The sequence below is a fragment of the Parasteatoda tepidariorum genome, chromosome 6 (assembly GCF_043381705.1).
Source record: "Parasteatoda tepidariorum isolate YZ-2023 chromosome 6, CAS_Ptep_4.0, whole genome shotgun sequence".
In the NCBI taxonomy this organism is placed as follows: Eukaryota; Metazoa; Arthropoda; class Arachnida; order Araneae; family Theridiidae; genus Parasteatoda; species Parasteatoda tepidariorum.
Window position 1 is genome coordinate 44,499,808 of NC_092209.1, and position 12,862 is coordinate 44,512,669.

The window sequence follows — 12,862 nt, forward strand, 5'->3', positions numbered from 1 at the left end:
CTGTTTTTCACTGGAGAATCCTGGTTTTTAGCTATAACTTAACGATGTTCCATTTTTAGACTATTTTCTCTCTTTTTTTTGTAAATAAAAAAACTGAAATTTTTGTATAACCTAAAAATCTGAGTTTTCTTAAAAATGTTTCTTTTTCCACTTAAGTGCAGGAACTACTAATACTATTACCAATTGTATATCTGCGAATCCATGTTGGTATAGCTGGGGTGATTGTGAGCCTAACTCAAAAATCCTAAAAATTTCTTGAGTAAAATCATTAATGACCCACTTCAAAAAATTAATATCGTTATAAATTTAAATCATGGATATTTTCAAAACATGAAATTCTAAATAAATTATATGCAGCATTATTTAAATGAATAATTATGTATAAGTTTACTTCTATCTGTAATCACATTTATTATTCTAACAAAAAAAATATTTACCTAGTTCTAATATTTTTAAGCAAAATATAGTAGAATTTTTAAGCATAAATGTGATCGATTTCTTGAAACTTCTGGACCTTGGATTTCCGGATCACGGTTAGCAAAAGATCAGGATTTTTTTCCGGAGTACAATCATTTCTGGTATTGTACAAATTGCTCCCATTAGAGAATCAGCATCCTTAAATTGTCATTAAGTTTGGAAGTAATTTCGTCCTTAATTTTTAATATTTAGACTTCCAGCCTGGCATAGGCAAACCCTCAATTATACATTCATTACTTAAATGTATGTTTGTATCTTAACGGTAAAATATGAGTTTAATTGAACGCCACATTTCAAATCATGGGTTGCAAAAACTGTTTCAATTGATGTCTGACGTCACAAAATACTTTTCCTTTGTCAGTATTCATATTTATATTGAAATCACCATCAAGACAGTAATTATAATTTAATAATAAAAATACTTTAAATTATTGTTATGTATATACATTAAAAATGTCTGCTGGTGAAAATTAAAAGGATTCTAAAAAAATTATCAAACAGCAGCTGTCGCCATAGCAACACATGCACACTGTTTACTATTACTCTTAAATACAGTTGAAATGTGTGATGACATCCAAATAAGGTGAGCACGCCATTAAACTCAAAACACCAATTTTGGCAATGTGGAAAAGCCTTTTTGGTTTAAGGCAAGTTTCTTATGGTTTATTTAAAACAAAAGGTTAAATAATATTGTAAGCCCCTAAATTAAATGTAATTAAACCATTTGAAACTAATTTTTTTTTTACTATTGATTAATATTAATTAATAATACATACTATTATATAATTAGGAATTCAAGAAAGTATAATAATTAAAGCTATTGTTGCATTGATATCAATTGTTTGGATGGAAAAAAAAATTTTGAATCAATAAAAATTTTAATATTAAAAACAATACATTTTTTGAATTAAGAAATATCTAAAATTAATGAATGGTGAAAACGAAACAAATGACTAATTATAAACATATAAAATAGCAAAGGTATGTTTAAGTTTGAGAAAGAAAAGTACAAATAACTTTTTTGTCATTTATTTTAATATAATGGAACTTCAAATAAAACTTATTTTTCTTTGCCTACTTCAAAATAAAAAATTTTGAAAAAAGTAACTTTAAAAATATTTAAAATAAATTTGAAATATTTTTTCATAAACAATTTTTTCTTAAATTTATAGTACAAAAATTTCAATCTAAAAATATTATAATATGAATTTAAGTGCATTACATGAATACAATACAAATTTGTTTACCCTAGTAATAAAAAATAACAACAATTAAACTGAAAGAATAAAATTTAGAAAACACCTCATTCCTATTTATACTTTTGATTGTAACAAGCGTTATGTATATTTAACAAGCAAAAAACAAAAATTGAAAAACTATAACTCTTTCAATAACTACATGAATCAACTAATATTAAAAATTAACAAAAACATTAAATCAATGGTCTACTTTATTTTTAGAATTTTTATGAGACATCAGGATTTCATTTTAAAATTGCTGGCATTAATTTATCCTACATAGGTATTTTTATGGATCTTCGATTCTATATTAACATTTAAAAATTACAGATTAATGTTTATTTAAAGTAATACAAATTCCTGTTAGAAACTCCAAACTCAAAATTATAAAAATTTAATATAACTACATATTTTTTCATTTGGGTACATTCAAACAAAAGAAATTTATATAAATAGAAAATGCACTTATTAAAAAAAAAAAAAAAACGGCTTTATTATTTGAAAAAAATTTATGTGGTTTTAACTGTGCTCGAATGGTTTAAACCAGCCAACCCTGTATGTGTGACATACTGGTTTGACTGCATTTGCACTTAATAATTAAGGCCTTAAAATTTAAAAATTTTAATAACTGGAATTTTCTAAAAACTAAACTTTTTTCATAAAACTATATTCAACTAAAAATTTAACAAAATTTTTTTGAACATTTTTATTAAAAAAATTAAATACTTGTTGTATTATTTTACAATAAAAATGACTTTCCTGAGATGCAAGTATGCTATTGAAATAAGGGAAAGGAAAAATTAAATAACTTTTGCTATAACTGATCTTTATTAATATTCATTCATTTGCTAAAAATCACTGATTCATTCATTTGCTAAAATTCACTGATTCATTCATTAACAAAAGTACAAAATATTATTAGTATTAAAGTACATAATATACATTAACAAGTACAAAAATATTTAAATTTACATTTGACAATATTATTCTATTGCATGACAGTTTTCATCTAATTTTTGCTAGTGCTGCTGCTCTGCGTTCTGTGTTTTGGAATAAGGCTCTAATTAGATGTTTTACTTCTTCAGAAGTAAAGTGGGTGGCGAGAGGACCTTTGCCACTAGACCACCGGTCAACAATTTCTCTCATGCTTGCACTTAAAATTAGTTGAAGTTCTTGGAATTTAAACCACCTTTTCACATAAAAGTGGACAAAATTTCTTTTATCTGAAGATGAAGTCTGTAAAATACAAAAAGTAATATGTAAAAGTATAGCAAAGAAAAAAAACATGTTTTATGTTTCCTTCAACGAAACTTCTAAGTTATTGTATCTTATCTATTTTTTGCCATTTGACTAGCATATGTGTTCACTTGACTGTTATTGATTTATAATTTATTGTTTGACCTAGCATTCAAGTAGTGAATATTCTTTTTACGTGTATATCAAGGTGGATGTATCATAATAATAATAATATTAATTCAATTTAAAAAACAAATATTTTTATAAATATCAAAAATCATACGTCATGAAACAAATACTACCTATGTTTTCAGATATAAGTTGTGGTTTTATGCTGTATTTTAGCTTAACAGTGCTATTTAAAATCATTGATGATATTTTCTTTAAACTAATATCTAAAATCAATTCAATGTATAAATAATATTGTTTTGAATTAGCATTAATATTTTAAGAGATATTCAGTATACAAAAATGAATGTCGCAAATGCAAAATTGTCAAATTTCTTTTTGCATACTCTATAAAAAACTAGATAAAATTCTTTAAATTTTATTCTTTTTGGTTTTCGTATTTGAAATAAAATTTTTTAAAGAATTTAAATCTAACCACATGGTTTTTTTAGTTTAAATTAGTTAAGTGTTTCTACTCCAGAAACCTGTACAGTGCAGAACAAAAATACAAAGTTTTCTTTTCCTTCTTTCTAATAAACACATTTGTAGGGCTCACACAAAGCATTTACAAAATGCGATAAAATCGTAAATTAAGTGAACGATTTTTTCTAATCGATAAGAAAAATATAGATCACTCTTGATCTTGAAAATTACACCATTCTAATATAAAAAAATTCCCTGATAATTCCAAGTTTTCCAGGTGGCCACCCTGTAACAACTAAAGAGATTTCAATAATTTTTAAGAATAACTTTTGCAATAGTTAAAAAAGATCCCTCATTTCAGATTTATACCTGAAAGCGTTGGAAACGCCAATGTTTTACGGCAAAGGCTTGGTAAAAGTCCGAAATGGAAACATATTAAAGCGTACTTTGGACTTTTATCAAGTCACTTTGGTAAATCCCAAGTTTTATCAGTAAATCCTAGGCACAGTAATATATCTTTTTGGTAACAATATCAAAAAAATTATTCATGAATTTCACTATTAAATAAAAAGAATATTACTTAAGCAAAAAAAAAAGGATTGAAAAAAATTTCTGGAATTTTATATTTCATCGTAAAATGATAAACTGATTACTTAGTATCATTCGTCTCGTTTCAGCGTTAATTTTTAACTGGCTATTATTACCTTTTTTAAAAACAGACAGATAGTTATTGTTGTTATTTTACATCACACTAGAGCTGCACAATGAGCTGTTGGCGACGAACAGATAGATGGAAGAGGGGGAAATGAGACAGTGTTTTTTGCTCTTGCTACCCTTTATTTTTTGTTTCTACCAAATCCTTTGCATTCCGTCAATCAAATAATTTAGAATTGCTTAAGGAGAAGAAGAAAAAAATATTGTAGATTGGTTGCAAGCAACAAAATTTCCTAACTCTTGGTAGTTATGGTAAAAGCGCATTTTAAACAGATTTGTACTAAAATTCTTAAAATCTATGATTTTTATTACTGAACCATAACTTTGATTTTGAAAAAATAATAATTACAGATGAATCATAATTTTTGGAATCCTTGCATGTAAGGATATTTAGAAAATAATGTTTTTGAAAATTGCCTGACCATCCACTGCCAAACTAAAAATGAAAATTGAACACAACAATTGACAAACGTTTCAACCATTTTTTTGTCAAACGTTTGACAAGATCAAAAATGCTTCTGTTCTGTTATTGGTTAATGAAAAAGAAATTTCACGCAAGGTGTATGTTACTTACCATGAATAGATCTGGGCTTTGCTTTAATAAAATATCAAAAGTACTATCTAAATGAGCAGCAGCTTCAGCCGCAATGTCCTCCATGGATGATATTCGAATAATCATTTCTTCAAAACAAGTATTTAACAGAGTTCCTATTGCTTTAAAATAAACTTCAACAGGCAAAACATCAGACCACACTTTTTTCAGTAACTGCAATTGATACAGACATTGACGAATAGCCTTTTCAGCTTTCATAACTGCTCCATCATCAATAAGCATACTACCACAAGCTATAATATAGGGAAAATCAATGTTTAAAAAAATCAATTGTGTAACGTTTTGTACAATTACTGAAGTATTCAAATAGCATACATACATATATATATATATATAATATCNACGCTTTCTCACACTTTTAAATTCACATATAAATGCCACCATTATATATATATAGCTATATATATATATATATATACATACACACACACACGTAAAGTGTGCCAGGATTATAAACTTAAGAAAAGGCAAGAGACTTCATAAAAAATCAGGATTACAATCTCATGTCTTCGTTCGCCACGAAATGGTGTTGTTCACAAGAGCATTGGCGGAAACAGACCTTCATTGCTGCAGTTATTTCAGTTGTCATCAATCTTCCAAATTGGCGAGCAACCTTTCTGCTGCTCATTCATTTCCTTTTGTCAATCTGATCAGCCCGCTCCGCGTTTGAAAATTTTTGCTTACTTCTTTGTGGGCGATGACAGCTAAAATGATTCTGGCAATACAGGTCTGTTTCTTGTTGCGACATGTGTTTCAGTAGTTCTTAATTTTTTATTCTTTAGAGTGAATAAATGTATAAATAATTTTAATCAATTATTAAATCAGTGCAATATTTAGTATTTGAGCCGCTATGGCTCAGGGGATAGAGCGTTTGCCTTCCAATGAGGTGAACTGGGTTCGAATCCCAGTCGATACGAAATCCACATCTGGCTTGTACTGATCACAGTGCTGACGTGAAATATCCTTAGTGGTAGACGGATCACGGCTTAGAGTCCCCTTGCCACCAGTCTTACCGCGGGAGGTTTTCCTCTCCATGCAATACAAATGCGGGCTAGTTCCATCAAAAAGTCCTCCACAGAAGCAAATTTCACCCAATTCTTCGTCCATGAATTCCCTTGTCTTCTGGGTTGGGTTCAAAATTGCAAGGCTACAAAGTTAAACATTAGTAGTTGTAAATTTAAAAATTGGGTCAGCTGTTACATGACGGTTATAAAATACTCTCATGAACAAATCCAGCTTCTGGAGAACAAAGACCTTTAAGAAAATTGAGTTTCTAATATCAAACTCCTCTTGATGTCACCTACCTCACATTAAAAATAGTTTCAATAATCCTGGAACATACTGTATATTTCAAGATAGCAAAAAAGTTCACTTCAAAGATCATTTATGTGAGTTTTCTGTATGCAAACAGAAAACATATCATATTTCTAAAAGTTTCCTGCAAAAATTTAATAAGCTAGTGAAAATAAAATAAGTTAATAAATTTGAACACTACAGTAGGTTCCATGCATAACAAAAGACTTAGGAAACAGAAAAATGCTCATTAAATCCAATAACTGACTAAATCCTGATTCAAAGAAGTTAGTACAAAAAAAATTAAACATAAAAACAACTGCTTCATTTTACATAGTAAGTTATTAATGTAATTTTAGAATTACATTATTTATGTAATTATTTATAATTCTTATTTTGCAATAAAAATCTGAATTTTTAAAATGACGTGGAAATGTATAGCAATCGCTGCCTAAAAATAACTTGAATTTATGATGAAACCAGCACAGTCAATGCTTGTCAAAAAATGATTGTTTAAATGTGGGATTTTACACTCTGGTATCATAATAACCTCTTAGTAAAAGTATAGAATTTTCAAAATCACAAGGAAAAATATATCAATCACTGCTATTAAAGAAAAATTTTAAATCATTGAGATTTATGATGAAATCGGCGCAAATAAAGCAAATCAAAAAGTGATAAGTTAAATGCATAATTTAGAACTCACGTTATTGTATTAAATGTATTAGGATTTTAAAAACCTCATAAAAATTAGCAGTTATAATTGCCAATAAAAGAAAAGTTTAAAAAAAAATTCGAAAATGATTGGATTTATGGTGAAATTGGCAAAAATAAAGTGAGTCAAAAAATCATTACATAAATTCAAAATCCCGAAATCGCAATATCTTATTAGAAATATTAGATACTAGGGGGCTCCGCCCCCTGCTCGCTACCGCTCGCCAACCCCCGAGAATTGCTACGCAATTCTTCTTTGTTTGCTTCGCAAACAAATTTTAATACATTTATATAAGGATTTAAATGCGCAGCAGAGCATAAGGGATTTTATTTAACAATGTACTAATCAATCAACTTAATAATCAGTAAAATACAAAATTTTTAGTAATTTGCAAGGAATTCTATCATGATAATGAGATTCGAATACATATATATTAGAAGTTATTATAAGGGCATTAGCCGGAACTGAAGTTCCGTTACCGAAGCACGTGTGGCAGAGCAGATTTGATTCAATTCAGAGGGAATCATATACTGGATGCCGGACGCTCCCTTTAGAGTGCGTCACCCCCCCCCNTGCATATGTACCTTGTTCTTGCAGTAGCTGCAGAAGTTGCTGCTTCTGTTGTCTCATCTGTGTCAAAAATGCTTCAGCTCCCAATTTTCTTATTTCCGGTATGATATCAATATAAGTGAGTTGAATGTTTTGTTGCAAGTCGTTCTCATAAAGGGAACCCAATAAACTTAAATTATGAGCCAGGTACATGCAATTGTTATGAAAAATGGCTGTAAATTAAGAAATAACTATCAAATAGGCATAATTAATAAATAAGGTAAACAAAATGATATTTTGTTTAATTTTATACCAGTTTGTTGAGGAATATTAGCTATTTCTTCTTTATGGCAGATAGGTACAACCGAGCAATATAATTCACATATCCCCCTTGAAGTGTAGTATAACTTTGGAGTATAGATAGAATCAATGTTTTTCGCTTCATCTTTAACTTCATATAGCAACATAACTAATTCCTTCATTGATTCACTATGAAAAAATATAAGGACACTTTTAATTATGTGTTGCAAAGACACTTTGTAATTAGAGAGTAATCAAATCCATTTACAAAATTAACGTAAACTTAGTCATTTAAGTCAGTGTTCCCAACCTTCGGTCCATTGATCAAATGGTACCGAGTCGCCCATTTCATTGAAACTGAATTTAAATTCCTAGGTTTATACCCCAAATTAAAAATATCTGTGTTCCATAAAATTTTATTTATTTAAAAAAAGGGGCCCCTGAAGGTAGTGACATAAATTTTTTAATGTTTGTAATGTATCATTGTCTTCGATTATCCCCAGATGGAACCGTCTCATTGCAAAGAAACAAGCTTAGGGTTCTCATTGATTTAACGCTCTAGTAAGTTAAAATGTTAAATCACTTTATACTTATTTTTTGCTGTTACTGTATTTTATTTTGAAGGCATGTTTAAATACAATTAAATTAAATTAATAAATCAAAATAATCTAAAATATAAACAATCAACCTTACCCCTCCCCCCTCAGTGGGATGCGGTAAAATTATCAGGCGTTGACAGGTCCGCAGTGATAAAAAGGTTAGGAAACACTGATTTAAGTAATTAAAAAACTAAACAAAATATTTACACATTTTTGTGTTTAAAAGAATTGTTTTAAATCATTTAAAATTATTAAGTCATGAAAAGATAATTCTATTATCTTACAAAGTCACGTTTAGACATAACAAATATCTTAGCTTTTAAAGAAGTCAAATACATCTCATTTTATTTTATAATTCTAACCTGATTTTGCATTGAGGAAATGAAAATGTGAACTGGCTTAGTCCATCTTTAGTACCAGTCATGTCATCCACATCTCTAATTTTAGGGCTTTCTGGAACCCCAACTGTGATAGTTTGGTGAAGATTTTTTTTCATGCAAGACCTTGATCGGCTTAAAAAGTCCTAAAAAAAAATTTTTCTTAACTATAAAAATTTACTTTTTCCAACAGATCTATCAAATATATATGTTACTGTCAAATTTTGAAATCCGGCATTCTATAGAATGCCTAGGAATTGTATATAATGCCTATAACTAGCCGGCAATGTATGAAAGGATTTATATTTCACACATTTCCTAGCATTCTATAGAATGCCAAATGAGAAACCGGCAAAGTATAAAATACATCTCCTATTCATTTTGAATATCACGTGAATTCATTTTGAATAGCACTTGAAAAATTAACTAAAAATTTTGAAACCCATAATAGTAATTGTCGAAAAAAGAGCGACAACAAAATCACGCTAATCGGTTTCCTTAAATGAGAGTTTCGTTTCGAGACTAAGTTGTTGTAATAAATAATATTGTATAAAAGATATCGGTTTTGAAAACTATGGAGAAATCGATAACAATTTCTGCCGAAAATTCGATATAATTATTGCATTAAAAAGTTAATACTCAAATGCACGATTCGAATTTTCCATATTGTTTGAAATATTTAGAGATATTTAAAATCCACGGGAAAATCAATAATTGCCGAAAATACAATCGAAACATTGCATCGATTTGCGAAAACTATGGAGCAATCAATAACAATTTCTGCTGAAAATTCGATATAATTATTGCATTAAAAAGTTAATACTCAAATGCACAATTCGAATTTTCCATATTGTTTGAAATATTTTGGGATATTTAAAATCCACGGGAAAATCAATAACTGCCGAAAATACAATCGAAACATTGCATCGATTCGCGATACTATCGGCGTAAATCAAGCTCGTCAAAAAGTTATTATCTAAATGCATGATTCAAATATTATGTATAAATTTCTGTAGAAAGGAAAAGTTTTTTTTCTTTTTCTTCTAATCTTTCTGCAAGAGCTCTGTAACGTTCTGCGACAATGTTGCCGTGTCGCTGCAATTCTGCCACAGGGGAAAAAGATATAAGATATTACTGTTTAGACCCACGGAAACACAAAAGCAAGGAAGGCAGTGATTGACGTGGGCTGATTTGGTGAAGTCTGATTTTCTTGTATTTAATGAAAAAATTGGAGATCAGATAAATTAGAAGTGGTTATGGAGAAATCTTCAGAGAAAAGCATTGGGCTGTCTGGTCAACTATTAGATGATCACTTTGTAAAAATCTTAAGAAAAACAGTTTTTGAAAGTTATTGGAACTCATTACTAATCATTCTTGTTGTGAGCTGTGTGTTTTCCTGAATTTTCTCATTTGCTTTTGCAGTTAAACTATCACTGATAACCAAAGGCTACCCTCTGTGTTTGACCCTCATAGAATTGTCAAATCCATTTTCGCACTCCTTATATTTCACCACAAATCTCTTAATGTTGATGATAAATTTCCAGTGGCTTATAATTCTTTGTGTTAAAAACCGTTATTATAGGAAGCACTTCATAACCGGTGTAAACATTTTTAATGCTCACTAACTCACGTAAATACAATCCAGCTGTAATGGTGCTTGTGAACAAATAATTAACCAAAACCAAGTGTATGCGTGTCAACACTACTACTGCAATGACGTTAAAATGAAATAGTACATTCTTTTCTCTCTGGACATAAAACCTTACATACAACTCTATATTACTTTTAAAATGCAAACAAACAAATCAGGTACTTTTCACTTTTGCCAACGCAGGTAAATTCAGTTACTTATTTTTTATTTCTTTAGCTTTTTTTTTTTAAATAGACATCATGAAAAAATAAAAAAATTTTAATTTATATAAACCTGGGGACTTTTCATTGCCAACTCTATCACCTGCACCAGCAAAATGGAAAAGCATCCGTTATTACTTTAACCCTTTCGCAACGAGTTTTTTTTTTCTTACAACAGAACAATTTTGGTAGCATAAACTATGAGTAGGGCAGCATTATGGACGGTATTGCCATCTATGTTCTGTGAATGAAAATACCTTCAAAAATATTGACAGAACTGGTAGGAAAGTCTCCCATTAAACAGAGAAGCGCTTTTGTTCCAAAAGATTTTTTTGAAATTTGTTTGGGACGTATGTGTCCCGTTAGACATGAAAGGGTTGAATATAATAATTTTGATAACACAACATTCCTCGCAATACATCAAATCTAAAGAAAATCAAACAGAAAAAATAAATAGAATACCTGAGCAATTTTGTTAACTGGCAGTATGTCAACATCATAGATAAAAGCTATTAGCTTATTATCTGCCTTTAAGAGAAACCCTAACTGCAAAAGAAAATTACAGAAATTCTCTCCTTCAGATACAGCAAGACGAAAAGCCTCCATCTGCTTACTTTGTTTTGGAGTAGCGGGTTTCAAGCATTTTTCAATTACAAAAGTGCAAAATTCATCCCCAATAGCCATCCCAAACTCAGTCATGGCAGTAAATGAGTTTTCTTCAGCATCCATATTCAATGGTGCCTGTAAAATACCATTAAAAAGGAACCTTAATATTTCTTTTAATGTTTCAAAAACTTCCGGAGGTTCTGGTACATGATCTTTCATAACATCAACTGTTAAGGTTGAAGAGTCTTCTGATACTGTTATCTTAACTATGTTACTTGCTACATTGTGACAAATCAAATTTATGAATCGCTTTCCAAACTCTTTAAACACTGGTTTCAATTGTTTTAAAAGTTTTAAAGCTTTAAAGATTTCAGAACTATTTTCTAAACTAGCAGTTTTATCAATTTTTAGAGATAAGAACTTTTTTCTACCTTCTAAGGAACTGCTAATAGTAATTTTTTCATGCCAAGCATTTTCTAAATTATAAATTAAATTCTCCTTGGTAACAATGAATTCAGTAGTTAAGCTTTTTACGACAGTAATATCATGATCTTCAAAATTACTGTTGTTTCTTACTCTTTCAAATTCTAACAGATTCTTGGCTGATGTTAAATAAGACTGCAAAGATAGAGACTGTTTTGATTGTTCTAAAAAACTGTGCAAACTTGATAAACTTAGAGCATCTTCTTTTAGTTTCTTTATCTTTTTTAAATCGTCTACAACATTGTTAAACTCCCCCACGGAATTCACCATTTGTGGCTTTACCTAAAATAATAACAATAACTTAAATAAAATACAAATACAGAACTAATCAAGTTAATATAAAAAGTATTCACACAAAATAAATACTAAAATAAGCATACCAGTTTAATAGTATAATTTTTTAAAGTAAGATTCTGTAGAATTTAAAGGACAATCAATAGCTTACTTTATAAAACAAATCTGTCTTTACGAAATAAACATTTTATAAAATTATAATGAAAACTTTACATTCAATCTGTTGAAAAATGTATTAACTTCAAAAGATTGTCAATCAAGAATTCTCTGACAAGGTGCTTATAAAACTTAAAATAATTTCAGTTTTACAAAAATAATTCAGGAAAAAAAAATAGGTGATTAAATTTGAAAAAATAAACAATTATGAAAAAACATGTATCTAAACCATTTTTTCCCCTTAAATATATATTTTAAATATCTCTTTTATAATTTCTTAATTAAAACTTAAATTCTATTATTATTATATATATACATACAGGGGTCTGTTTAGAAGAAATATGAGTCCGTTAACAGACCCTTCACAAAGTTACTTATCTTCATTATTGTTTTGTTAATCGAATAAACCCTTCCTGGGCAGGGGAAAGAAAGACGGTTCGAAACGTTAATAGAATATTATGCAAATAAAAATTAATTTCTTGCAATTTTTTAAATAAAATATTATAAATTCAAAATTTGTTTAAATTTACTTAATGTGTAACACATTAAAAGTGATACATAACTATGTTGTGTTATTTCAAATATGTCAATTGAAATTATTAAAAATGTGAGTGATTTTGTTTCCATGATTCGTCCGAAATAAATATTCTGTGTAGAGTAGTATAGGCTAAATACCAAATAATTGTATGTTGCATCTCTAATTTAGTAGCAACAACTGTTGAGCAGAATCTTTTATCTATTTACAATTTAAAAACTTCTTGAAAAGGTTT

The 12,862-nt window shown here is 28.8% G+C and overlaps 2 protein-coding genes across 2 annotated transcripts in view; both read right to left on the bottom strand.

Moving 5' to 3' along the window:
• Positions 1-12,862, bottom strand: part of LOC107446192 (phospholipid-transporting ATPase ABCA3) — a gene marked incomplete in the record, with an annotated part of 116,358 nt that overhangs the window by 79,415 nt on the left and 24,081 nt on the right.
• LOC107444645 (Zeste-white 10) lies at positions 2,521-11,924 on the bottom strand (the record flags this gene model as incomplete). Its single annotated transcript, XM_043045588.2, is given in 6 exon segments — positions 2,521-2,951; positions 4,831-5,102; positions 7,462-7,659; positions 7,740-7,915; positions 8,688-8,848; positions 11,016-11,924. Coding segments are annotated over 6 exon segments (1,947 nt in total), but the record flags the coding sequence as incomplete, so codon positions are not given.